This window comes from Oncorhynchus nerka, linkage group LG15, assembly GCF_034236695.1.
Source record: "Oncorhynchus nerka isolate Pitt River linkage group LG15, Oner_Uvic_2.0, whole genome shotgun sequence".
In the NCBI taxonomy this organism is placed as follows: domain Eukaryota; kingdom Metazoa; phylum Chordata; class Actinopteri; order Salmoniformes; family Salmonidae; genus Oncorhynchus; species Oncorhynchus nerka.
Window position 1 is genome coordinate 35,517,479 of NC_088410.1, and position 27,939 is coordinate 35,545,417.

The following is a 27,939-nucleotide window of genomic DNA, read 5'->3' on the forward strand; positions in this document are numbered from 1 at the left end:
CTTGTCATTGAACCTAAACCCAATATATTCAAATGATAGTCAGGTATGTTTATGTTGACTTCTTTTACAGTAAATACTGTCACTGGCCTGACCATTTTTATAGAGACCCCAACTTATTTTGTTTTGCAGGGTGATGACTGCCAGCTAGAACATGCTCTGGATGTCAACTACTCGATCAACGAAGTGTGTAAATTCTACGTCCAGGGATCCTGCATGCACAATATCCTTTTCTCAGCTTATTCTAAATGTCCCTTATGTAGTGGTTGCCACTGTGTGGGTAAGGGGGGGGGAATGACTACTGTTTTTAGTACCGTTTCCTTGTGTATCTGTCCTACCTCTTGTTATATTTTGTGAAAAACTTCAAATTTGATCACAAAATACTAACTTAACAACAAAATGGCTGCCGTAGGGGTAGCTGCAGATGTTTTGTCTTTATTTCCTTAACCAAGTACCCACAGAGTTTCCCCTGCAAGTTCTTCCATACTTACGAGAAGTGCTACCAAGGAGACCAGTGCAGGTTTTCCCATGAACCCCTGACTGAGCTAACCAAACAGCTACTGGAGGCAGTCAGTAACTGTCTACCCTGAGAGACACTCCTGCTCTTACACAGACTGACATATTTGTGCTCCCTGTTACCATTATCTACTAACTAGGGCTTATGTCTCCTATGCAGGCATTGAAGAGGGACAAGGACATTGAGGAACTGGCTAAAAACGACAAGCCAATCAGCATGGAGGAGCCAGTGGCCACAAAGGAGTCGGCGACAGCTGAGGAGACAAAGCCTGTCATTGACATATTCCTGAATCCCCTAAGGTTAAGAATACGAGTGCACGCGCACATGTTTCTTTTACTGTCCTTGTGGGGACCGAAAATGTATTGTCATTCATTTTCCCTAACCCTTAATCCTAATTGTAACCCTAAACTTATAATAGCTTAAGTCCTCATCGGAACCTGAGAAATGTTCCCACGAAGGAGTATTGTCCTTCTTTTACTAGCCCACACACCACAGTAGTGTATTAGAATAGTAAGCATAGTAAGCCCCCCGCACCACAGTGGTGTATTAGAATAGTAAGCCCCCCGCACCACAGTGGTGTATTAGCATAGTAGTGTATGTATGTGGTTGAGCGTTACATTTTACACTTGATAGTAAATCAACGTTATTCACTAGTGTTTTATTGATTGGCTACATTTGTCTGGATTTCAGGCCAAACTTTTACAACAGCTCATGCACCTCTGAGCCACATGCTGAGGAAAGTACCACCGTGTATCAGAATGAAGTGTCAGCTGAGGTCGTGGAGAAGGAAATTGCCCCTCCTACAGCGTCCGTTTGGTCTCCTGATCCTCCCCCAAACTCTGGCTTTAAGGAACAGGTTTCTTATTCAGTTGAGGCTGTGCTTGGGTCCCATAGGCCCCTGGATAAACCCTTCCGTAGCTTCTTTGCAGCCTCTATCAGCCAGACCTCACAGACCCAACCAGATCCCCCCACAACTACATTAGTTCCTCCAGACTCTATCCACCCTCGTGATCCACCCCTAAACTCTACATGCAGCAAGAGAAATGTTCCTTATTCAGTCGAAGCTGTGCTTGGATTCCAGAAGCCTGAAGAAAAGCCCTTCACACTCCCCACACAGATCCAATCAGATCCCCCCCAGCACTACATTCGTTTCTCCAGACCCAATTAGTTTGTTTGATCCTCGTCTGAATAAGAGGCAGGCTTCTTATTCAGTTGAGGCTTTCTCTACGGCCCAGAAGCCAGTGAAAAACCCCTTTTGCAGTCTCTTTGCAGGGACGATTAGCCAGACCTCCACTACACCTCTCATACAGAACTCTGCTAATTCGCCCATCAACAACCCAGGATGTAAGGGACTAGCTTCTTATTCAGTTAAGGCTGTTCTAAAGTCCCACAAGCCTATGGATAACCCCGTCCGCAGCCTCGTTGCAGGCCCCATCACCCAGTTCTCTCGCCACCCTGATATACAGACCCAACTAGATCGTCCTAGCACTACATTAAATCCTCCAGACTCCATTCGGCCCCCTGATCCTCCTTCAGTCTATAAGAGGCCAGCTTACTATTCAGCTAAAGCTGTGCTTGGATCTCCTAAACCTTTGAAACCATCCTTCAGCAGCCTCTTTGCAGGCCCCATCAGCCAGACATCTCCCCAACCTCCCACACAGACCCAACCAGATTCCCCTAGCGCTACATTTGGTCCTTCAGATTCTGTTCCTCCTGCAGGCTGTAAAAGGCCGGCTTCGTATTATGTTACGGCTGTGCTTGAGCCCGAGAAGCCTGTGGAAAACCCCTTCTGCAGCCTTTTTGCAGGAATCATCAGCCAGACTACTCTCGACCCTCCCTCACACTCCCAAAACTCCCCAGGTTGTAAGGCACCAGCTTCTAACAAGCCCATGGAAAAACCCTTCCTTAGCCTCTTTGCAGGCCCCATCAGCCAGACAACCCTCCCTGACCTTCCCAGACAGATGAAACCAAATCCCCCCAGAACTGCAATTGGTCCCCCAGACCCCATTCGGTCTTCTGAGCCTCTCCCAGTCTGCAAGAGACGGACATTCTCAGTTGAGGCTGTCAGTGAGTCCCAGAAGTCCATGGAAAAACCATTCCGTAGCCTCTTTGCCGGCCCCCTCAAACAGACCTCCACTTCCGGCCATCCAACACAGACCCAACCAGATCCCCCTAGAAATTTCACTGGTTGTAATAGACCATCTTCTGATTCAGTTGAGGCTATGCTTGAGACTCAGAAGCCAGTGGGAAAACCCTTTCGCAGCCTCTTTGAAGGCCCCATCAGCCAGACAACCCTCCCTGACCCTCCAACACAGACCCGGCCTTATCCCCCAATAGTCGAGCCTAAACCGGAGGTGCCAGACCCAACACCGCTCACCGGTAAGGGCCTGCTTTACTCAATACAATACTTTAAATGTCCCTTTGCGGGAAATGCAACTATATTACTGACATTTCATCACCACTTCTTGTCCTCCAGAGCCATCCACAACCCATTCTGTTCTGAGGACCCTCTTCCTACGCCTGAGCCCATGCCGCCATGAGGGGGAGCAGGCGATCAGTAACAGCTGCAAAGATCCAGGTACAGTCGGACACATCATGCTACAAGTAGTGCATTTGTATTGTAAGTTTGCATAGTATTTTATTTCACCTTTATTTAACCAGGTAGGCCAGTTGAGAACAAGTTCTCATTTACAACTGCGACCTGGCCAAGATAAAACAAAGTGTGACACAAACAACAACACCGAGTTACACATGGGATAAACAAACGTACAGTCAATAACACAGTAGAAAACTATATGCCGCGTGTGCAAATTAGGTAAGATTAGGGAGGTAAAGGCAATAAATAGGCCGTAGTGGCGAAGTAATTACAGTTCAGCAATTCAACACGGGAGTGATAGATGTGCAGATTATGAATGTGTAAGCAGAGATACTGGGGTGCAAAGGAGCACAAAAATAACAATATGGGGATGAGGTACTTGAATGGGCTGTGTACAGGTGTAATGATCTGTAAGCTGCTCTGACAGCTGATGCCTAAAGTTAGTGAAGGAGAAATGGGTCTCCAGCTTCAGTGATTTTTGCAATTCGTTCCAGTCATTGGCAGCTGGAAGGAAAGGCGGCCAAAAGAGGAATTGGCTTTGGGGGTGACCAGTGAAATATACCTGCTGGAGCACGTGCTACGGGTGGGTGCTGCTATGGTGACCAGTGAGCTGAGATAAGGCGGGGCTTTACCTAGCGAAGACTTGTAGATGACCTGAAGCCAGTGGGTTTGGCGACAGGTCGCAGTGGTGGGTAGTATATGGGGCTTTGGTGACAAAACAGATGGCACTGTGATAGACTGCATACAATTTGCTGAGTAGAGTGTTGGAGGCTGTTTTGTAAATGACATCGCCGAAGTCAAGGATCGGTAGGATAGTCGGTTTTACGAGGGGATGCTTTGTTGAGAAATAGGAGGCCGATTCTAGATTGAATTTTGGATTGGAAATGCTTAATGTGAGTCTGGAAGGAGAGTTTACAGTCTAACTAGACACCTAGGTATTTGTAGTTGTCCACATATTCTAAGTCAGAACCGTCTAGAGTAGTGATGCTAGACGGGCGGGCAGGTGCGAGCAGCGATCGGTTGAAGAGCATGCATTTAGTTTTACTTACATTTTAAGAGCAGTTGGCGCCCGCGGAAGGAGAGTTGTATGGCAATGAAGCTCATCTGGAGGTTTGTTAACACAGTGTCCAAAGAAGGGACAGAAGTGTTCAGAATGGTGTCGTCTGAGTAGAGGTGGATCAGAGAATCATCAGCAGCAAGAGTGACATCATTGATGTATACAGAGATGAGTCGGCCCAAGAATTGAACCCTGTGGCACCCCATAGAGACTGCCAGAGGTCCGGTCAACAGGCCCTCCGATTTGACACACTGAACTCTATCTGAGAAGTGGTTGGTGAACCAGGCGAGGCAGTCATTTGAGAAACCAAGGCTGTTGAGTCTGCCGATAAGAATGTGGTGATTGACAGTCGAAAGCCTTGGCCGGGTCGACGAATACGGCTGCACAGTATTGTCTCTTATCGATGGAGGTTATGATATCGTTTAGGACCTTGAGCGTGGCTGAGGTGCACCCACGACCAGCTCTGAAACCAGATTGCATAGCGGTAAGGTACGGTGGGATTTGAAATGGTCGGTGATCTGTTTAACTTTGCTTTCAAAGACCTTAGAAAGGTAGGATAGATATAGCTCTGTAACAGTTTGGATCTAGTGTCTCCCCCTTTGAAGAGGGGGGGATGACCGCGGCAGCTTTCCAATCTTTGGGGATCTCAGACGATACGAAAAAGGTTGAACAGGCTAATAGGGGTTGCAATTGCGGTGGATAATTTTAGAGAGGGTCCAGATTGTCTAGCCCAGCTGATTTGTAGGGGTCCAGAATTTGCAGCTCTCAGAGATCTGGATTTGGGTGAAGGAGAAATTGGTGAGGCTTGGGCAAGTTGCTGTGGTGGGTGCAGAGCTGTTGACTGGGGTAGGGGTAGCCAAGTGGAAAGCATGGCCAGCTGTAGAAAAATGCTTATTGAAATTCTCAATTATCGTGGATTTATCGGTGGTGACAGTGTTTCCTAGCATCAGTGCAGTGGGCAGCTGGGAGGAGGTGCTCTTATTCGCCATGGACTTTAGTGTCCCAGAACCTTTTGGAGTTTGTGCAACAGGATGCACATTTCTGTTTGAAAAAGCTAGCCTTTGATTTCCTAACTGCCTGTGTATATTGGTTCCTAACTTCCCTGAAAAGTTGCATATGGCGGGGGCTATTCAATGCTAATGCTGTACGCCACAGGATGTTTTTGTGGTGGTTAAGGGCAGTCAGGTCTGGAGTGAGCCAAGGGCTATATCTGTTCCTGGTTCAATTTTTTTTTTAATGGGGCATGCTTATTTAAGATGGTGAGGAAAGCACTTTTAAAGAATAACCAGGCATCCTCTACTGACGGAATGAGGTCAATATCCTTCCAGGATACCCGGGCCAGGTTGATTTAGAAAGGCCTGCTCGCTGAAGTGTTTTAGGGAGTGTTTGACAGTGATGAAGGGCTCCATGCTAACTGTTGCTTGCTTCGGGACAGAGACGTTAGCCAGGAGTAGCCACTCTGATAGCAGCTAGCTAGCCGCGATGATCCAGTGTAAAGGTTCAGAGCTTGCGGTAGGAATTCCGGAGATGTGGGAGAGAATAAGCAGTCCGATATGCTCTGGGTTGAATCGCACTGTGCAGACTGGCAGGAGTTGACCGGGCTGAGGTTAGCTGATGACCGCTAGCAGTGGCTAACTGACTACTAGCTAGTAACTAGTTAACTAGCTAGCTTCTGTTGGGGGTTCTGGTTCTAAAGTATAGAAAATAGTAGATCCATACCACATTGGGTGAGGTGGGCTGCAGGAGAGTATGTTGAAATTGAGGTAAAGAAATATTTAAAATATATACAAAAATAATGTGTATATATACGTACATGACAAGACATCTGACTGCTACGCCATCTTGGATGAGACGTGATGTTTTTTATACTTATTTTCTCTCACCTACTTCTGGCTAAAATATTTAATTTTTTTAACTCTTGGTGTGAATCAAAATATATTCAGGATTGTGTCCGTTACCGTTGGAAGTGTGTCAGATCTTGTGACACCTTTCAGGAGGCGATGGCCTGTGTTCCAGTGAAGACAAAATCACCAGAGGATCTACTTCCACAGGACAGCAGAGGCAGAGCCAGGAGGTGGTTGAGGAGCCGGAGAGTGAGCGCGAGGAGTGCCTTCTGAGGGATGAGCTGTTGGTGATTCCATTAGAACCATTAGTGCCTTACGTGCCACTTGGTGACCCTTGCCAGGCTGATATCACCCTACCACGGTCCACCTTCGCCCGGGACGTGGTGTGGTCCTTTGAAGACCTTTCCCCTCTTCCTCCCCCCTCACTCAATCACCAGCCGTCTGTCCCTCTGGCCTCCCCCTCTACTGAGAGAACATCAGGTCCTGCTGTTGGACTGTCCAGCCCTGCAGGACTCAGGCCACAGCCTTCCCCACAGGACTCCAACTCTCAGGAGGCTGCAGGAGAGCATCTCATTCCCTCCAGGAATTCAGGTAGGAGTCGGGTCCAGGTGGATACCCCCGGCGTTCATAACCTTCCAATCCAAGCGATGGTACGGATCACTCAACGTAACACTGATGTACAACCACAGCGACTGTCTGGACAAATGAGGGGCAAAAGTGACAACGTGGGTGACAAAAAAACGCTGAAAGACCTTTTTAAGACTTTTGACCCCACATCTTCTCCCTTCAGACAGTAACTGCATTTGAACTATGGCTCATATTGTATGCACTGTCGGTCAATGGACTACACATCAAGACTTACACAAACACTTGACCTTCATATGAATGCTCTAGTGTATTTTCCTGCTAACAGATCAGAACAGTAATTCATTGCAAAAATGATAGTGTAAAAATGCAAGAGAACAATTACACGCGCGCGCACACAACCCTCCTTAACTCCATTTGATAAAATGTGTTCCTCCCATTGATATCATTACTTAGCAACAGCTAATGTTACTGATGAATTGTCAGCCTAGTCTGTCTTGGTGAGAATTGTTTAGGGATTTTCTTAGATGAGGCATGTTGATGTTTTTTTACAGAATAAAATTTACATTATTGATTATTTAAGGTTAAAAAAACGAATGGCATTTAATTTTTATTAAAGCAGAAAGTAACATATTGGAACAATTAGTTAACTAGTAACAACTAACCGTTGCCCTCTTCCTCCACTCTTGCTGACTACATTTCCTCTTATTTGATGAGTGAACAATGGAATGTTATTACACTCAACTGATTCTTATTCTCATGTGGAAAATGTAATTATTTAAACTAATTCTGCACCAGTTCTGCTCTGCATGTAGTGCTTCTCTTTTCTTATAGTAAGGTACAGTGCTGCGAAAAAGTACTTTGATGCATCTGGTGGACAGAAGGCATAAACTCTTTGCATTCAGGCGGAAGTCATTAATTGTTAAAGGAGCAGTCCGCAATGCTATGTTGGGGGAGCCGCACTAGGCTGCGGTGCGTTCTGTGTACCACGTGCGGTCGATATTTAACTCCTGTGTTGGTTTACCGTGCAGCGGTACAAATGGAAGTACACACATACTCCGAATAGCTAGTTGAAAAGCAAAGCGTATGCATCTGGTGGTCATTAGGCTTCTAAGGCTGAACCAGCAGAGTTGCTGTATTGTATGCACTTTAGAATTTTTTAATTACAGTATATAGCCCCCGTCACTTTATCACATTTAAGTCTCACAGCCTTGGATTTTGATGCATTTGATTGGGAACTTTTATTTGTGACTAATGTAACTCATTCAGAGTCCCAGTTGGCCTCACAGTAGCTTCCCTCAGTGCCTTTCCTGTCCGGCAGCTAAGTTTAGAGTGGGGGCCTGATCTAGGGTGTGTCGTGGTAGTTTATTTTTTCCAATCGGACTGCACTGAGCTCAAGGGACTTTCAGTGACGTTGAAATGGTTGTGTACCCTTCCCCAGATTTGTGCTTCTCTATCTCTGACTTGCTCTTTCTTTTGAAAGTCTATCATACTGTGGGACCATACAGAGAGAGGGGTATTTATCCTTACAGATGAATTTAAGGTGGGTGATCTATACATTTCTTACACAGGTGGAGTCCAACACATTGTGACTTGTTGAGGAAATGTATTGCACCAGAGCAAATTTAGGCTTTCAATTACAAAGGGTATGAATACCTTTTTTTAATCTGATTTCCACCATCTCACACATTGCACCTGGGCTGCCACCATGAAGACATTACAAAAGGCACATAACTAAAGTATTGATCATTTTGATCATCTCAAAGCACAAGTAATAAATCCAGCACAATTTATTTATTTTTTATTTGTACCTTTTATTTAACTAGGCAAGTCAGTTAAAAACACATCTTTACTATGACGGAAAAAAGAACCAAAACGTTGGCGTCCACCCCCACCCAGCCAACATGTTGTGCAATAATTTGGGAGCCTGGCGCACGGTGGCTGGACTGTCATACAGCTCTATGATTAGGATAGGACTATTCAAAACTTATTGTACACTTTTTATTTGCATTTTTTTTACACCTTCCAAAATGTCATGGATTGATTTTGGTAACTTTCAGGATGAATCAAACCACTGTTTTTATTCATCAATATATATTGTGCCTAAAGGCTCTAAAGCAGTTTTTTTATAACCCAAAAATGTCCCTAAATATACCAGTTGGTGCTGTAATAGAGATGAATATGCATATTTACATGGCTATTTTTCATTGATCCATATATTCTGAACACGTTCTCTATGTATTCTAGTCTGTCGACAAATTCTAATTAAAGCTATACTGTATTTAAAGGGATGGCTTAAGATAAATGTTTTGAAAACCCTATTGAATGACAACTCCACAAGGAAATCTGTTGGCCAGCAAGTGGGAAGGTTTTCAGCTGTTTAATTAAATTAAGTGTGCCCAAGGAAACCAGGCCTCCAAAGCCTATTGCATACCTGTATAAGTAAAGTCTGTATACCAACTACTGAGAGTTGCGTAGAAAAGGCACTCGTTTCCTAATATTTGAGTCAGGCCCCTTAGAGAATGTATGCCCTTTTCAGTATAATGGTTTGATTAATCCTGAAAGTTGCCATTCAGTAGTTCAATCCATTAAATATTAGATAAGTGTACTGAAAACCTTATTGAATGTGAATCTGTTGGCCAACAAGTGGAAGGGTTTTGGGTGGTTGAATTACATATATTCAGTGTGCATAAGGAAGCAACATAAGGTAAGTCTGAATCGCTCTTTTTTTGCTTAGACTACTACTCCTTTAGCCTGCATCTGACTGACACATCCTGTTTCTCTTTTGGTCCCTCCCCTACCCCCTCATTGCTAGTGTGGAAGCCATTTTTTTTACTGTCTGAATGTCAACAAGGAGAGGTTTTGACTCCACTCCTCCGCTCTCGGGCTTTGGCTGCTTCTCCAAAGCATTAGCATAGACATTGTTAGCCTTAGCAGCGTCATCTTGCTCACTCTATTCCCCCTCATTCTCGTCATAATCAGGGCTTTTTCTCTGGAAGCATCCCATCTGAGTGGAAAGGGAAAAACAATGTTGAACAGTTCAACAAAGGGTTGTTCCTTTACATTGCAGACACAAAGGTTCTGTCGCATCATCGCTACTCACCTTATACATGGCCATTGTGACGATGAGCAGGAGAAAGAGTCCTACTCCAACTCCTGTCCCTAGTATCAGCTCTCTTTGTGGATGAATGATGATCTCAGCCTGGACATCAATCTGGAGGAATACATTTTGAGATCATGAGTGACGATGGAACAAGCATTTTAAAAACAATTCTTATACAGTAAATCAGTTTAATTCCACAAACGGAATTACCTGTGTTTGGTGGAAGCCTGTAGAGTTATCCTAATGAGCAAAGAAATATATACAAAATTGATGCTTTTGTCAATCTTTGCTCAAGAAATATTTGTATCTTTGAAGAAAAGTTTTTGACAGGAAACTTACCCCTGGGTCACTCGCTGTCTGGGCATATCGTTTTTTGTCATAGCTGAGTTTGACTAAACTGATGAAGTTGACTGTTTCTCTGTCCCCAGTGAATTTCTTTGGCAATGACAAGCTCTGTAGAGTGAGATATTGTTAGTCAAACTACATTAAATAAAATGGTGTGCCTTGCTTAAATTCTTTAAAAGCATTTTGTGGTAATAGTAGAAGTGTTCTGATTTAAATAGCAGAGAAGTTAGACAAATGTAGAGCTTCGTCTAACTTGTTGGGAAAGTGGTCAACTCCAGATGTTTCGAAGTTCAAACTAAAAGTAGTGCTTATTAGAACAGCTGTGCGATTTCAGATTTAAATAGCAGAGACGTAGTAGACCCATATGTTTATCATGTCTAAGTTGTGGTATAAAATGCTCGGAAAGTGGTCAATGTCAATTTGTAAAAGTTGACAAACTAACAAAGCTGCATCATTTGATGTTCTGATGTTAGATTTGAAAAGCAGATAAGTAGACCAAGATGTCATACCCTATACACTTTGGGGAAAATAGCTGATTTGTCAGCTAATAAGCCAGGCAAATGACACATTCCCACGTCATACTTCCGTGTTCCTGGTCTTTTGCAGGGGCTTCAAGTTTATAATCATAAAATCAGATGCCTTTTATGACGTTTTTGCGAGGAAGACTATTGCGCTACGATTTTGCCGATTTGAAGACCAGTCAAAAACCCTACAAAAGTTCAAAAACTACTAGGCTACTTGCATGGCGTAGTCAACAGTGAGAAGTTAATGGATGAAGTTGATGCGGTTATTAAGAAATCCGAATCTAGATTTGTATAATAGAATGTTGGAATTCATGGGAGTTTAACAATGGAACCTTTAGAATGTTGAAGAAATCCCATGGAAGTGGATGGAGGACAAAAAGCTCAATAGTTTAAAAGTATAATTTTATATATATCAATAAGTCCACACTGCACATTTTAAAGTTTGAATGGCGTTTCTAGCTTTAAATGGTGTAGCGTGCTAAAGAATAACTATGACAAAGATTTAAAAGTGAGATGTTTGCTGTCTGTCTCATTCATTATTAGCATGTTACTCTGTACCATTATTTGTTGAAGTTGGCTGTATACAGACCTTTGCATGTTGATCGAGGTCCTTGAAGGAAACATTTCCAGACAGCACAAATGTAACTGTCAAAAACTTCTCCAAAAGGAAACTTTCACACTCGATGGACTTGCAGTATTTTTCTGGAGAGCAGTACTGTAAACACAGCCAGAAGCAAAATGTGTGTTTCAGTAACATGATTGGATCGGTGACCAACAATGTCAAGAGTGAGTGGCATATTTGAATACTCACCTCTGTTGTTGAATTGATAACCTTTCCACATTGAGTGTGGTTCTTCAAAGAAAAAGAAAGGAAACTTGTATTAGGCTGTTTCCTATTGAAAGAAATAGTGGCAGTGAAACGTCAGCATTTTCGTAGGAAATGTGAACAGTTTACCTGTAAGACAGATATTTCGTAGTCCTTCATTTCAAATCTGTGCTCAAGCTTAGTTGGGAAAGTGAATGTGACTGTGACTGGTACAGACTTAAATCCCAAGTTCTGCACCTGTAAACAGTGGGACATTTAATCACTCAATGATACTAACAATAACATTTGTATAGAGATTTTATACAAAGGCATTTTGTTACAAAACATAAACCTTAACTCCCAAATGAGCAAGGCTAGAGCGACAGAGACATGAAAATGTTTTTTTTTTAGTATAAAAAGATCTAGCTCATTACACCCACACCGTGTGAATCACAATTTCAAGATCAGTCACAGCAATAGCAGCTGATTGTTTACCTCATATACATTCACCAGTCTTTTAGGTGATGTGTCCTCCAGAGTAAAGTTCATGTAAGTGGTGGAGTCTTGGGGAAGGCTTCAACAACAAAGATATCTCACCTTGATTATATTCAATTCACTTGATGGAGTCATTCTCAAACAAAATGTCAAGTATAGGCTTGTAAAGACTTACGCTTTTGCTACCAGGTCAACTGCAAATTGAACAGGGATGGTCCGGGTTAGGGAACTATTGGTTGAGTTTCCATTGTCGCTGTAAATAAAGCAAAGGTAAATGCATTTTTTGTGTACATTAATGGAATGCTATGAAGTCCTTCAGCTAATTGAGAAGAAGGTATTGAGGTTGTACAAACCTAGTTCGTTTTAATCAATGTATGTTCAATACTTTGACTGCATGGGGAAATGTGTGTTTACTGGACTGATTCTCTCACACAATTCACATTGTGGAAGCATATTTTCTACCTCAGGCCAATGACGGTCATTTCCATTGTGTCGTTCCAGTTGTATGTATTCAAAATATGGAATTTACTGGTGAACACTGCCTGAAAAAGAAAATGGCATCGTTGACAGTCAGACTTGATTTGAAATTGAATCATAACTGGAAGTGGAAAGGAAGTAGAAGGCATGCCTTCAGAGAGTATTCATACCTGTTGACTTATTCCACATTTTGTTACAGCCTGAATTAAAAATGGATTAAATAAAAGCTCACCCATCTACATACAATACCCCATAATGACATAGTAAAAACATGATTTTAGGTTTATTTTTGCAAATTTATTGAAAATGAAATAGAGAGCTCATTTACATAAGTATTCACACCCCTGAGTCAATAGTTTGTAAAAGCACCTTTAGCAGTGACTACTTCCGTGAGTCTTTCTGGGTAAGTCTAAGAGATTTCCACACCTGGATTGTGCAACATTTTCCCATTTATTACAATAATCCTTCAAGCTCTGTCAAATTTATTGTTGATCATTAGTAGAAAACCACTTTCAGGTCTTGCCGTAGATTTAAATCAAAATGGTAACTCACTCAGGAATATTCACTGTCGTCTTGGTAAGCAACTCCAGTGTATATTTGGCCTTGTGTTTTAGGTTATTGTCCTGCTGACAGGTGAATTAATCTCTGTGTCTGGCGGAAAACAGACTGAACCATGTTTTCCTCTAGGACTTTTCCTGTACTTAGCTACATTTAATTTTTTTATCCTGAAAAACTCCACAGTTCTTAACGATTACAAATATACCCATAACATGATGCAGTCACTACTATGCTTTTTCTCGGTCTCTTCTTCACGCAAATGACGGATTTGGGCCTGTTCCCGGGAAAGCAGTATATCCTTCACGTCGGACTCTTTTTAAAGGAAAAAGGTTCTTCCAGTTTGTGGTGAGTAATCGCTGTTCTGAGTTTAGATACTGTGGAGTGCACCAAACACTCTGGTAGTGCAGAGACCTTGATAACGTACAGCCAGTTTGATCTCGAGGCCCACTGAGATGAAACCAAGGAAAAGGGGAATCAGGGGAGGTGTATGACTACAAAACAAGAGGAAATAATCTCTATCTCCCATCCATTATCATGGGAAACGTCCGCTCTGCTTGTAATCAAGACGGAGGAACTATCAGCAACGACTTCATATGTGAGATTACGTCGGCAAACAAGTCTGGTATGGTTTACGGAAACTTTGCTAACGGAGGTCATACCTGATTCCCATGTAGAGGTGGTTTCACAATAATCAGAGCTGACGAGCTCTGTACTTTCGGGGTCAAGTAGGGCGGAGGCGTCTGTCTGTAAACAATCAATGGTGTCACACTAACCATGTCACAGTGAAGAGGGTCTGTTTCCCTCATGTGGAGATATTAGCAGTGGGCTGCTGATCCTACTATTTACCAAGAGCGTTCCCTAGCGTCATAGTGATTGTCTACATCCCGCCGTCTGCACATTTTTAACTGACCACAAAAACTATCCACAAAGTCACCACATTACCTACTCAATCGATCACCTGACTCGGTTGTTATCTCTGGAGATTTCAACCACTGTTTGCAACACTTCCTACCTTCAAACAGTATGTTAAAGTTCCAACTCATCTGGACAAGACCATTGACATTCTCTACACCAACGTGAAAGATGCCTACTGCTAGACTGCTCTGCCTCCACTGGACAATCTGACAACTACCTCGTCCAGCTGCTACCAAAGTACCGCCCACTAGTCCAGAGGTAACGCGTCACTCAGGCGGTGATTCACGAATGGACACCTGAAACTGGAGAGGCGCTACAGAGCTGCTTTGAAGGTACAGATTAGAGTCCATTTATAGATGACTGGGAGGAGGATCTTAAAATGGGCTCTGAATGCATAACGGACTATGTTATCTTCTCTACTGACAATATTGTGCAAGGCAAAACATGAATACATACTGACATTAGAACGCAAGCAAATAACATGAAGGATATATGGTATGGTAGGAATAAAACCGTTAACAGTAACTACAGAGTGATGAGGTAAGAGTTTTTTTTAAACGTTTTATTTTTACCAGATTCAATCGATAAGTATGATTTATCAGCGGAGCAACAGCAGATAGGGGAGGTGCTGGACTCTGATCTGGGAAGCACTGAGCCCACGAGCATCTCGAAGAAACAAGTGGTGAGGCAGCTGAAGAGGATCAATCCCAGTAAGTCAGCAGGGCCTGATGGGGTTAAAGCCAGAGTACTCAAGGTGTGTGCTAATCAACTGGCTTTCATACTGCAGCATATTTTCAACCTGTCCCTAACACGCTCAGATATTCCTACTAAAATGGAAAACATCCCGCATAGAGCCCATCTCAAAAAAATGACGAGGGACTGCACTGAAAGACTTAAGACCCCAGTGGCTTGTTCTGCTATGTCTCCACTAGAGTATATGAGCACCTGAAGAAGCCTGGCTGTGTAGCGAGAACAATGTTCTTTGACTTCTCCAGTGCTTTCAATACCATACAACCCCACATTTTGTCCCAAAATGACATTCACGTAAACCCACACACAATCAAATGGATTGTGAACTACCTGACCAATAGACCACAGTTCGTTAGACTGAACCAGGCAGTATCAGATCGGATATGTACAAACATGGGGAGCCCACAGGGGACTGTCCTGTCACCTTTTGTGTTTACCCTTTACACAAATGACTTCTCACACAATGAACTGAACCATTCTCTGACTCTGCTATAGTAAACTGTGTCATGAGAGGAGGCAATGGTCTTCACAGGGATACAACTGAGTCCTTTTGAAGTGGTGTGAGGCCAATTACGTGGACCTGAATGTACTGAAGACCGAGGAGCTAGTGGTAGATTTGAGGAAAAATACATGTTTTTAAGCCCATTTCTATTAATGGTGAAGAGATTGGCACCGTTGACTCTTATAAGTACTTAGGTGTAACAGTGGACAACAAATTGAACTGGAAGGAGAATTCTCAGTGGCTACAAAAAAGCACAATCCAGAATGTACTTTATTAAGGAAGCTTTGGACTTTTAAAGTATGTGACGAAATGCTTTATGTTCTATAGCAATGTCGTGGCGAGTGTAGCGACCTATGCCATTGCGTGCTGGACAGGGAATTTAGCTAAGGAGAACACAAACAAGCTTGACAAAGTCATTAAGAAAGACAGTGCTACAATTGGCAGCAGGCTGGAATCAATGGAGGACATGTTCATAAAAAAGCTGCACGTGACACACACCCACTCCACCAGGGCTCTAATGCAACACAGGAGCAGCTTCAGTAGCAGGTTAAGCCTGCCCAGATGTTCCACAGAGGTTTAGATGGTCATTTTTACAGACAGCCATGAGGCTTTTTAATGACTAATTGGTTAACGGTTATGAGGTCTTACTTTTCCTATTGGAAAATGTTGTTGCCAGTTTTTTTTTCTCTCCCAAAGTAGGATAAAACAGCACTTGAATCAGATTATTATTTTAGGGATAGTATGGTGCATGTGCCTTTTTATGTCAATGTTTTTTTTTATCATGTTGGTCATTGTTTCTTGTCCTGTCACTTTAAGTCATTGATGCATGCTGGGATAAAACAATTTCCCAAGTTGAGATGAATAAAGTAATGCTCTACTCATCATTGCACACAGTGAGTCCATGCAATGTGTGACTTATTAAGCCCATTTTTATTTCTGAACTTATTTAAGCTTAACAAAGGGGTTCAACTGAGTCAAGAAATTTCAGCTTTTCATTTAAAAAAAATAATTTGTAAAAATGTCAAACATAATTCCACTGACATTATGGGGTATTGTGTGTAGGCCAGTGATAAACAAAAACACTCAATTTAATCTATTTTAAATTCAGGCTGTAACAACAACAGTGTGCAAAGCGTCAAGGAGTCTGAATATTTTCTGAAGGCACTGTATCGCTCAAATCAAAGCTGTCACTCAATAAGACATTGAGTTATGCTTTTAGCTCCGAGTCTTTATCATTTAAGAACATTTTAAAGCTTTACCAGTGTATTCACAGTTGAACATTATTTACTGGTATATCTAAGTAATCACTCACGGTAGTTTTACTACGGTAGACAGGTATGCTGACACTGCATGTAGTTCTGTCCATTTCACCTTCCAGACCACCACAGCTGAACACCGTTCTCCTTGTAGACTATGGAATACAGACAATATGTAAGGTGTGTAAATAATCACTGACAGTCTAAAATAAACAAGTATGCATGTTAAAAATAAACCAATTTACGGAACTAATCAATTCAACACTTAAAGATGCACTACGCATAAATCGCTATATGTATGTTTTTGGGCGACCCGACCAAATTCACATACAAATGGAGTTATAGATCTGTCACTCTCATTGAAAGCAAGTCTGAGAAGGGGTAGATCTGTTCTATGTCCTCTATTTCTGTTGGATTCAAGCTTCAAATATACTTTTTCATTTTACCATACGAGAACATATTGATTACTCTCCATACACTCTACAGGAATTTGGTGGATGGAAAGTTACTGAGTGAGACAAGGGGGAGTGCATAAATGTAATATTCTGTTCAAAGATATTGAATATCAATGTTCCTACAGAGAGAAGCAAAAGCAACAGTCTAGCTTCAATTCCTGATGAGGCAGGCCAGCTGCAGAACTAAGGAAGACTGATGAATTTGGCTCGAGGTCAAGTCAACAGATGAAGTGAGAAGAAACCTCTGGAAGGGGAGCCAAAGGGGCCGACCACAGCGACCCTCCTAATACAGTCCTATCGCACACACATACACTTCCATGCCCACGAAGGTTTGAGCATCAGGCAGGGCCATGACTACACCAGTGAGAGGAACCAATTCCTGCCTAGATGTAAAAGGGGTAGACCCTAGCTAGTAGGAGGTTATAAATATATATGATTGTGTAATCATACCGTGTCTTTGCAGCTGTATGACCCAGGGGGTTTATTTATTTTTTATTTTATTTCACCTTTATTTAACCAGGTAGGCAAGTTGAGAACAAGTTCTCATTTACAATTGCGATCTGGCCAAGATAAAGCAAAGCAGTTCGACACATACAACGACACAGAGTTACACATGGAGTAAAACAAACATACAGTCAATAATACAGTATAAACAAGTCTATATACACGATATGAGCAAATAAGGTGAGATAAGGGAGGTAAAGGGGGAAAAAAAGGCCATGGTGGCAAAGTAAATACAATATAGCAAGTAAAACACTGGAATGGTGGATTTGCAGTGGAATAATGTGCAAAGTAGAAATAAAAATAATGGGGTGCAAAGGAACAAAATAATAATAATAAATAAATACAGTAGGGAAAGAGGTAGTTCTTTGGGCTAAATTATAGGTGGGCTATGTACAGGTGCAGTAATCTGTGAGCTGCTCTGACAGTTGGTGCTTAAAGCTAGTGAGGGAGATAAGTGTTTCCAGTTTCAGAGATTTTTGTAGTTCGTTCCAGTCATTGGCAGCAGAGAACTGGAAGGAGAGGCGGCCAAAGAAAGAATTGGTTTTGGGGGTGACTGGAGAGATATACCTGCTGGAGCGCGTGCTACAGGTGGGTGATGCTATGGTGACCAGCGAGCTGAGATAAGGGGGGACTTTACCTAGCAGGGTCTTATAGATGACATGGAAACAGTGGGTTTGGCGACGAGTATGAAGCGAGGGCCAGCCAACGAGAGCGTACAGGTCGCAATGGTGGGTAGTATATGGGGCTTTGGTGACAAAACGGATTGCACTGTGATAGACTGCATCCAATTTGTTGAGTAGGGTATTGGAGGCTATTTTGGAAATGACATTGCCGAAGTCGAGGATTGGTAGGATGGTCAGTTTTACAAGGGTATGTTTGGCAGCATGAGTGAAGGATGCTTTGTTGCGAAATAGGAAGCCAATTCTAGATTTAACTTTGGATTGGAGATGTTTGATGTGGGTCTGGAAGGAGAGTTTACAGTCTAACCAGACACCTAGGTATTTGTAGTTGTCCACGTATTCTAAGTCAGAGCCGTCCAGAGTAGTGATGTTGGACAGGCGGGTTGAAGAGCATGCATTTAGTTTTACTTGTATTTAAGAGCAATTGGAGGCCACGGAAGGAGAGTTGTATGGCATTGAAGCTTGCCTGGAGGGTTGTTAACAGTGTCCAAAGAAGGGCCAGAAGTATACAGAATGGTGTCGTCTGCGTAGAGGTGGATCAGAGACTCACCAGCAGCAAGAGCGACATCATTGATGTATACAGAGAAGAGAGTCGGTCCAAGAATTGAACCCTGTGGCACCCCCATAGAGACTGCCAGAGGTCCGGACAGCAGACCCTCCGATTTGACACACTGAACTCTATCAGAGAGGTAGTTGGTGAACCACGCGAGGCAATCATTTGAGAAACCAAGGCTGTCGAGTCTGCCGATGAGGATGTGGTGATTGACAGAGTCGAAAGCCTTGGCCAGATCAATGAATACGGCTGCACAGTAATGTTTCTTATCAATGGCGGTTAAGATATCGTTTAGGAGCTCTGAAACCAGATTGCATAGCAGAGAAGGTATGGTGAGATTCGAAATGGTCGGTAATCTGTTTGTTCACTTGGCTTTCGAAGACCTTAGAAAGGCAGGGTAGGATAGATATAGGTTTGTAGCAGTTTGGGTCAAGAGTGTCCCCCCCCTTTGAAGAGGGGGATGACCGCAGCTGCTTTCCAATCTTTGGGAATCTCAGACGACACGAAAGAGAGGTTGAACAGGCTAGTAATAGGGGTGGCAACCATTTCGGCAGATAATTTGAGAAAGAAAGGGTCCAGATTGTCTAGCCCGGCTGATTTGTGGGTGAATGAACTTGGTTTATGTTTTTTTTTAGTCGTCCATATTACTTTTTACTCTGTAAGGAACCTAAAACTGCTTCCAGTTACGTTTTGTGTTTGTGTCTTACTTTCGGTTTTGTACACCAGCTTCAAACAGCTGAAAATACAATATTGTTTTGGAAAATATATTTCACAGCTGTTTAGATGGTACAATGATTCTCTACACTATACTTGCTTGTTTTGTCACAAACTTAAGCTAACTATTACAATTTTAGTAACCAGGAAAGGGTGGAGTGATTTCTGCATTGTGCACCTTTTAATATTTTATGAATAATTAGCACATGTAGGGAACATTTAAATGTTTGGCGGCAAACTGATGTTTGAATCAACGTTCTTCTATCCTGGTTCTGCAGACCCACAAGATGAGCAAGGAAAGCTTTTGTTCCAGCCCAGGAGGAACACCCCTGATTAAACTAATCATCTAACCCTTGATTGGCTGAACATGTTTTGGGTCTCCAGGTTTGAATAACACTGGTTTAGACGAGATCAAGAAGAAAACATCAGAATGAATTACACAATAGATGGAGGGGTGTCGGTATTACCTTCAGAAGATGCATCGTGGAGAATGAGAGGCCAGGAGGGTAGAGGAGGGTTAGACTGGTGTTATAGGAGTCATCCCCGTGATTGGACAGTCTTATAGTCACATTAAAGTAACTCTGGTCCACCACTAATAAAGTTGATGTGCTGATAAGAGAGACAAGACCGTACAGTCTGAAAATGTGCTTTTTTTGATGAGCAGTCAGTAATCATTATAGTTACAAACAAGTTCCTTTATATGGCCTCTGTTTATCAGACACTTACATGAAGTTGAAGTCCACCTCAAGCTCTGCCAAACAGGCTTCATTTTCTTTGCAGTTCTTTTCAAAGGGCACCTATGATGAATTCAAGACAATGTGTTTAGATGACCTGTTTTCACAGGTCTTTGGCTAAATTACAATACTCAGTCCACAGTCAATGCTAGTACTGTTGATCATTGTAAGTGAACAGGTTTTAGTCAGACCCAGAACGTATCCTCGTACCTCAACCACAGCCTTTGTAGGACTGTCAGTATTCAGAATGGCAGTACAACCCTCTTGTTGGCTTTGAGATTGAGAAAAATTAAGTTGGATGATTATGGGCGATAATGTGTCAATTACGCATTGCTGGAAGAAAAGAAAATGTGGCATTCATTTCCCTATCCATAGTCCTGAAAAACCCTCATTCTTCTCACCACTGAATACGATCAATACACAATAACAATTCAATAAGAATTCAGCAACCTAACAAGTAAATGTTACTCATTAAATCCCCTCCTTACGAGAGACATTATGGTTGTTGTATTGTTGCATAGCTACAGTTTCTCATTGATCCTACTGTCATGTAGACTGAGTGGTTGAAGCAGGTCCGCTCCTTTCTCAGCTCCACAGTAGAGAGAAGTCTTCTGGCTCCTTTGTTCGTGTCATTGTAAAAGGCTCGGCTCCTCTGTCTCACTGGATCCACATCCAGCGTGTAGGAGACGTTCATCCCTGCACTCAGCGCCCCTGGAAAAGTACACAATAAATCTTAAATGGCCTCCTTATCAGGGAGAGAAGTTCAGAACCTCATGGTTGCCTGCTGATGGGACAGCATTGAAGTAGAAAGCAGAGATGGAGTCAAGACCTTAACTCTCGAGTCCCAGATCCTCACCAAGGAACAACCTTTGGCACCTTAATTGGGGAGGACGGGCTTGTGGTAATGGCTGGAGCGGAATATGGTTTCTAAGTGTTTGATGCCATTCTGTATGCTCCGTTCCAGCCATTATTATGAGCCGTCCTCCCGTCAGCAGCCTCCACCGGTCTTCAGACTGGAAAGACACCAAGACCCACTTATTGTATAGAGTGATTTAGCTATGCAACGAGGCTCTGACCTAGACCACCAAGGCCACAATTACACTATATATACAAAAGTATGTTGACACCCCTTCAAAGTAGTGGATTCAGCTATTTCAGCCACACCCATTGCTGACAGGTGTATAAAATTGAGCACACAGCCATGCAATCTCCATAAACAAACATTGTAAGTAGAAGATGAGACTGAAAAGCTGTGACTTTCAACATACCACCTTTCCAACAAGTCATCAAATTTCTGCCCTGCTAGAGCTGCACCGGACAACTGTAAGTGCTGTTATTGTGAAGTGGAAACGTCTAAGAGCAACAACAGCTCAGCCACGAAGTGGTAGGCCACACAAACTCACAGAATGGCATCGCTGAGTGCTGAACTGCATAAAACTTGTCTGTCCTCTGTTGCAACACTCACTACAGAGTTCCAAACTGCCTCTTGAAGCAACGTCAGCACAAGAACTGTTCGTTGGGAGCTTCATAAAATGGGTTTCCATGGACGAGCAGCCAGACACAAGCCTAAGATCACCAAGCGCAATGCCAAGCATCGGCTGGAGTGGTGTAAAGCTTGCCAGGATAACACTACCGGCCTGAATGCATAGTGCCAACTGTAAAGTTTGGTGTAGGAGGAACAATGCTTTAGGGCTGTTTTTCATGGTTCAGGCTAGGCCCCTTAGTTCCAGTGCCAGAAAATCTTAACACTACAGCATACAATTACATTCTAGACAAATCTGTGCTTTCAATGTTTTGGCAACAGTTTGGGGAAGGCCCTTTCCTGTTTCAGCATGACAATGCCCCTGTGCACAAAGTGAGGTCCATACAGAAATGGTTTGTTGAGATCGGTGTGGAAGAACTTGACTGGCAGGCACAGAACCCTGACCTCAACACCATTGAACACCTTTGGGATGAATTAGAATGCCGACTGCAAGCCAGGTCTAATCGCCCATCAATGCCCATCCTCACCAATGCTCGTGGCTGAATGGAAGCAAGTCCCCGCAGCAATGTTCCAATATCTAGTGGAAAGCCTTCGCAGAAGAGTGGAGGCTATAGCAGCAAATGGAGGACCAACTTCATATTAATGCCCATGATTTTGGAAGGAGATGTTCGATGAGCAGGTGTCCACATACTTTTGATCACTCAATTTATGTTGGAAAGCACAAAGCCATCAGTATTCCAAAAGTTCTGAGAGTTCTTACCAGCTTTACTCTTTGTTGCCTCTGCCATGTTAAAGCAGGCTGTCAAAGTCACCACAGGGGAAATGGTCTCTTTTGCCAGACAGTCAAAGTTATCAGTGCTGATCTCCGAGGGATGGAAGTGGAGATGAGCAGAGATGCTGAGGACCGGTCTGGACCTGTTAGCGATCGAGGGTAAAGACAGTGATGTTAGCCTACATTGTACGATGTTGGGTAGCACCGGCCACACCTCATTGAGCGCAGCCCCCATTCAGTGCAGATCCCACACTAGTGGGATATTTTTTACTGTCCGTTTTAAACCAGCTGTCTTTTCTTATCTTTTTTTTGGACTCGTACCTCAAGACGACAACTGCGCCACGCGTTCCTACTACGATGTCAGTCAGTCCATCCTCACCCAGGTCCATCTTCCCATCAATCGTCTGGCCAAAGAACTGGAGCTTAGATCTCATCATCGCAGCTGAGATGCGCTGCAGTAAGAAGACAAACATTTCATGAAAAGGCCTTGATATTGATATCCCAGGAGGGATGTCTGTTTTCTTTGATCATGAGCCTTTTTGAACGATTTCCATCTTCGTCTGTCTCACCTGGCTGAATTCAGGGCGGATCCCCTTTAGCTTTTCACCCAGGTAGATGTACACAGCCCCCCTGTGATCATCTTCAAGTGGAGCGCCCACAGCTACATCCTTCAGCCCATCTCCATTCAGGTCTGTGAGAGAGGAGATGGAGGAGCCGAATCTACCCTGTGCCATCACTGAAACATTCATCTCCATCCTCAGTTCCTGCTAATAAACGAGAGATCACATGAAGATAAATCCATATTACATTGTCTTTTTGTGCAGTGTTATTGAAGAGGATGGATATTTATGTCCAAATGAATCAATATCGGCTTCCAGATCACTTTGTCCCTGATGAACATTTTCAACCACAAATTGCAGCATTTGAACCTGTTGTTCAGAGATTCACAGTTCAGCCCACCTTATCAGTCAGTGTGTAGACGTAGATCCTGCCCTCTCTCGGTGGTTGGTGAAACATTGGTGCACCCACCAGGAGGAAGTCTGTGTTGCCGTCTGAGTCTATGTCCACAGAACACAGCTCTGCCCCAAAGTAGGAGCCCATCTGAGAAAATCCAAACTTACATTCATACAAAAATGGTTTTGAAATGTTTTAAGAAGTCTTCTGGTTTTTGAATGGAACTCATTAGTAAACATAAAAAGTGATATCATGTGTTCCTCTATACTATCGGAGGAGTGAATCAACCGTTGAAGTAACCACAAAAAGCTGGTTTCATGCTGTCCCTATTGTATAACTTGATTGATATACAACACTGCTTACAGAAATAGCTCATGTTTACCAACCTGTTCTCCAGACAATCTTTGTGCCACAGTCCAGTTGTTGTTAACCTTGTTGAAAAGTAGGATCCGTCCCATGTGTTCAGATCTTGGTGCTCCGGTAAAATATAGAAGGTTCTCGTTCTTCTTCCCAACAGCTACAGAGTATCCTATAAGAACAATAAAGAACTGTAGGTACATTGTAACTCCACTCCCTTCTCTGAAACATCTGAACTAATGGAGCCTTGAAAAAAGTTGTTTGTTCAAATCAAATCGTATTCATCACATGCACCAAATACAACAGTGAAATGCTTACTTACGAGCCCCTAACCAACAATGCAGTTTAAAAAAAATATGGATAAGAATAAGTAATAAAAGTAACAAGTAATTAAAGAGCAGCAGTAAAATAACAATAGCGAGACTATATACAGGGGGGTACCGGTACATTCAATGTGTGGGGGCACCGGTTAGTTGAGGTAATATGTTCATGTAGGTAGAGGTATTAAAGTGACTATGCATAGATAATAACAACAGAGAGTAGCAGCGATGTAAAAGAGGGCGGAGGGGGAGGCAATGCAAATATTCTGGGTAGCCATTTGATTAGGTGATCAGGAGTCTTATGGCTTGGGGGTAGAAGCTGTTTAGAAGCCTCTTGGACCTAGACTTGGCGCTCTGGTACCGCTTGCCGTGCCGTAGCAGAGAGAACAGTCTATGATTTGGGTGGCTGGAGTCTTTGACATCTTTTAGGGCCTTCCTTGGCCCCAGTGACGTACTGGGCTGTTCGCACTACCCTCTGTACTGCCTTGCGGTCGGAGGCCAAGCAGTTGCCATACCAGGCAGTGATGCAACCAGTCATGCTCTCGATGGTGCAGCTGTTCAAATTCCCTTTTGAGCAATATTTCTTTTTTTAGCTTAAAACTTATTTTGGCTAGGCCAAATTTCCGCCTGAATGACGTGCCCAAAGTAAACTGCCTGTTGCTCAGGGCCTAAAGCCAGGATATGCATATAATTGGTACCATTGGAAAGAAAACACTTTGAAATTTGTAGAAATGTTAACATAATGTAGGAGAATATAACACAATAGATATGGTAGGAGAAAATCCAAAGAAAAACCAACCAGAATACTTTTATTTTTGAGAGTCCATGCTCTTACAATAGAAAGTATAGGGGCATACTCAATTCTAGCTCCCAGGATGCAATTCCTATAGCTTCCACAGGGTGCTAGCAGTTCAAGGTTTTAGGCTTGTAACTTCCAAAATTAATAAGAAATATCAGTTTTAGTACAGGGACAGTCTTGGAAATTCGTGTATGCGCGCTCGATGAAAACAGAACGCACATGCTAAAAAAGTTTACTATTGAACATACTTCTTTACGTAAGAAATATTATAGTTTGATTACATTTTAGGGTATCTGAGGAGTAAATAGAAACTTATTTGGGGGTAGATTTTCAGATTTCTTTCTCTACATGTGGAACGAGTGGATTACTCAAATCGATGGCGACAACTAAACTGACTTTTTGGGATGTAAAGAAGAATTTTATCTAACAAAACGACACTACATATCTGGGACCCGTTGGATGACAAATCTGAGGAAGATTTTCAAAAAGTAAGTGAATATTTATTCGCTATTTGTGAATTTATGAAACCTGTGCCGGTGGAAAAATATTTTGATGTGAGGCGCCGTCCTCAAACAATCGCATGGCATGCTTTCGCTGTAATGGCTACTGTAAATCGGACAGTGCAGTTAGATTAACAAGAATTTAAGCTTTCAACCGATATACGACACTTGTATGTACCTAAATGTTTAATATCCATAATTTTTATGATTATTTATTTGAATTGCATGCCCTCCAGTTTCACCAGAGGTTGTCTGGCTAGCGGGACACCTAGCCCTAAGTTAATGTTCCATTACCCATATAGGAGTCTTTGTCCAATGTGGGGTCCTGAATTTCCCTTTCCTCTGATCTCTGACCCTCAGTCTCAAAGAGGGATCCACGCCAGTTGTTTGATCCCACTGAGCCCAAAACCAAGGTGTCCTGTAGAAGAAATAAAACAATGGGTCATATTTTTCATAAATAAGCATTAGTTGCAATGGTGGTCAGTACATTTATTTTAAAAAACAAGATGATAAAACATACTGGACATACTATCGTGTATCTCACCTTATTAACGTAGACAGCACTGAACCCACTCTGAGACATCTCTTTCGTCAAGTTTCCAGCCAGAGCAGTCTTGGAACCTAGAATATAGGAACACTGACATTAATTGCGATACATTGATACTTCTACTGTGGAATGTTTTGAGTAAGGTGTATATTTCAGGAGGTGACCAGTATTTCCAATTCAGTTTTTTTTTAATGAATAACAACTCTCAGTTGACAGGGACTTTGCTGTAAAATAAGTCAGTACTAAGGGATTTCAACTGAATCTGGAGTTGTACCTTCAATGTTGAAGATCTTTTTTTGTAAGTTGTCTAGGATTCCTTTTAGTCCGTTGTAGTCCTGGATGAGGAAAGTGTTGTTCTCTTTTGGCTCTGATGCTAGTGACTTTAGTTTCGTCAAATCGACATTCTTGACCTGCCAAGAAATATATCACTTGAGGACAGGAATTATAGTGAAGTCTAATTTCCTTTTCAATATGCATGATATTTAAACATTCACATCGTAACTGGAAAGTTGGACTGGACTCTTGAAACTACTAATAACAATAATAATAATAATAATAATAACAGTATTTGTATAGCGCTTTTTAATACAAGTAACAAAGTGCTTCACATCATTCAAAAGAAAAGAAAAGTAATAAACAGGAGTGTCATAAGGTGAAAGCACCAATTTGTAAGTCGCTCTGGATAAGAGCGTCTGCTAAATGACTTAAATGTAAATGTAAGGAGAATAAAAATACAAATTCCACCTGGACCTTGGAATGGCCAACAGTGCCCTGTCAGAGGATCTCAGGCTGCATCCAGGCTCATAGGGAGATAAAATATCTAAGAAATGGAATGGGGCTTAACCAAGCCTTAAAGATGGAATCCTTAGTTCTCCTTCCACCAAAGGCAAACGCAAAGCCTAGACTCAAGACTAGACAATGACAGCTCTCGTGCCTGCACAAATGATGTCACAGAACACACCTGACTAACCAGAAACACCTGTCAATCCAATCCCAATACTTTTGTTACCCTGAAATATAGGAACTACAGTATGAATAGAAAGTGTTGTCATTTCTAAATGACACAGCCAATATTTACACAAAAACCCTCAAATTGAAGTTGATAATCTATACTTTAACCTCATAGTAACTGTTTCATTACAAATCCAAACTTTTGGAGTATAGAGCTAAAATTTAAAAAATGCTTCACTATCCCAATAATTACGGAAGGCAATGTATTTTGATATCGTAAAGGCGGGTCTGGACAACCTTCACATGCAGCTCGAGGTCAGGTGGGGGCCAAATAAAATAACCTCAGATTTCTTATTGTTGAGCCGGATAAATTGTCAAGCATTTGATGTCAACAAGACACTTGTGAATGGTAGCTACACTAGGTTGGTCACTGGGTCTGATTGGAAAACAAAGCTGCGTGTCATCTGCATAGCAGTGAAACTGAATGTTAGGATTGCGGATGATGTCACCAAGGGGAAGCATGTACAAGGGGTGAAAAATGGGGCCTAGAGTTGATCCCTGAGGAACACCATAGTGAATAGGTGTTGGGGATTATACTGAACCACCCATGTTCACTGAAAAATTCTACATAACTGTGAGTCACAGTAATCTCTTATGCACTCTAAGATATCTTGGTACATAATTGGTCTATAATATAAATCTGAGTTAGCCCACAATTATAGTGAATTATTATTTGATTTTGAATAGCCTAGTAATAGGGAATTTAGTATATTTTCAAAATTAACAGGCAGACACATCACCTTTAGCTACAGAATAGCTCACAGTGTGTGCAGAGAGGGGCATCAACAGTTTAATGAAATATGTTTCGTTGTGAAAACATACTATCGATGTTCAAGAACAGATTTCACTTGATTTCCAAAATTAAGTACTGGGTAGCTGCAGGAACAGGGTTAAAGAGCATACAGAGTTTGGGAGGAATATCACCTGTCGCGCAGTGAAATAGCCGAAGTAGCCTGACCAATGCCAGTGAAAAATGTACCAGCCGGAAAGTGGCCTCCATTCGCTATTCGAGTGCATTGGGATGGTTCGAGTGCATATTTTTTGTCTTGCCCTTGTTCCTGGGCCATTCTAAATCAAAACTAATTTGACATATTAGTAAATAAAATCTGTAATTGATGGAGCGAAAATATGATCATATGATAAGAGAACAGTGTGTGCAGCCTGAGACAAGGAACAGAGCGAAAGTTTGACTTTCTCGAATCATCAATAGCCTATAGTCACATCATGTAG

At 42.3% G+C, this 27,939-nt stretch overlaps 2 protein-coding genes across 7 annotated transcripts in view; one reads left to right on the forward strand and one right to left on the reverse strand.

The window, feature by feature from the left end:
* The first annotated feature begins 1,469 nt into the window (after window positions 1-1,469).
* Window positions 1,470-7,393, forward strand: LOC135559451 (zinc finger CCCH domain-containing protein 6-like). 2 transcript variants are annotated; one of them, XM_029682119.2, is made up of 3 exons: window positions 1,470-2,893; window positions 2,991-3,092; window positions 6,162-7,393. In XM_029682119.2, the coding sequence occupies exons 1-3, from the start codon at window positions 1,558-1,560 to the stop codon at window positions 6,806-6,808; spliced, it is 2,085 nt and encodes a 694-aa protein (XP_029537979.1). In that variant the 5' UTR covers window positions 1,470-1,557; the 3' UTR covers window positions 6,809-7,393. The 2 variants fall into 2 exon arrangements, with proteins under 2 accessions (XP_029537979.1, XP_029537981.1); XM_029682121.2 differs by having other exon boundaries at window positions 6,219-7,393.
* Window positions 7,394-9,386: 1,993 nt separating this feature from the next.
* LOC115142565 (integrin alpha-X-like) overlaps window positions 9,387-27,939 on the reverse strand; it is a 34,665-nt gene continuing 16,112 nt past the window's right edge. For 3 of the 5 annotated variants that reach the window (XM_029682114.2, XM_029682115.2, XM_029682111.2), the window contains exons 9-31: window positions 25,973-26,108; window positions 25,696-25,772; window positions 25,446-25,569; window positions 23,562-23,704; window positions 23,182-23,322; window positions 22,791-22,988; window positions 22,543-22,673; window positions 22,210-22,364; window positions 20,511-20,677; window positions 20,177-20,299; window positions 19,959-20,029; window positions 19,700-19,841; window positions 16,383-16,481; window positions 12,331-12,410; window positions 12,044-12,121; window positions 11,869-11,947; window positions 11,524-11,631; window positions 11,380-11,421; window positions 11,158-11,283; window positions 10,039-10,152; window positions 9,910-9,939; window positions 9,700-9,810; window positions 9,387-9,603 (exon numbers count right to left, since the gene is read on the reverse strand). In XM_029682114.2, the coding sequence (XP_029537974.1) occupies window positions 9,550-9,603; window positions 9,700-9,810; window positions 9,910-9,939; window positions 10,039-10,152; window positions 11,158-11,283; window positions 11,380-11,421; window positions 11,524-11,631; window positions 11,869-11,947; window positions 12,044-12,121; window positions 12,331-12,410; window positions 16,383-16,481; window positions 19,700-19,841; window positions 19,959-20,029; window positions 20,177-20,299; window positions 20,511-20,677; window positions 22,210-22,364; window positions 22,543-22,673; window positions 22,791-22,988; window positions 23,182-23,322; window positions 23,562-23,704; window positions 25,446-25,569; window positions 25,696-25,772; window positions 25,973-26,108 (2,529 nt within the window). In that variant the 3' untranslated portion in view covers window positions 9,387-9,549. The remainder of the gene's footprint in view (window positions 9,604-9,699; window positions 9,811-9,909; window positions 9,940-10,038; window positions 10,153-11,157; window positions 11,284-11,379; window positions 11,422-11,523; window positions 11,632-11,868; window positions 11,948-12,043; window positions 12,122-12,330; window positions 12,411-16,382; window positions 16,482-19,699; window positions 19,842-19,958; window positions 20,030-20,176; window positions 20,300-20,510; window positions 20,678-22,209; window positions 22,365-22,542; window positions 22,674-22,790; window positions 22,989-23,181; window positions 23,323-23,561; window positions 23,705-25,445; window positions 25,570-25,695; window positions 25,773-25,972; window positions 26,109-27,939) is intronic. The other 2 variants (XM_029682112.2, XM_029682113.2) reach the window with 2 other exon arrangements.

What these genes read in the sequence shown, in the direction of transcription:
- LOC135559451 (XM_029682119.2), top strand. Translation starts at nt 1,558, where the DNA reads ATGTTCCTTATTCAGTCGAAGCTGTGCTTGGATTCCAGAAGCCTGAAG. An exon ending in AGACCCAACACCGCTCACCG is followed by an intron (nt 2,894 to 2,990) that starts GTAAGGGCCTGC and finishes CTTGTCCTCCAG; the next exon opens with AGCCATCCACAACCCATTCT. An exon ending in TAACAGCTGCAAAGATCCAG is followed by an intron (nt 3,093 to 6,161) that starts GTACAGTCGGAC and finishes GACACCTTTCAG; the next exon opens with GAGGCGATGGCCTGTGTTCC.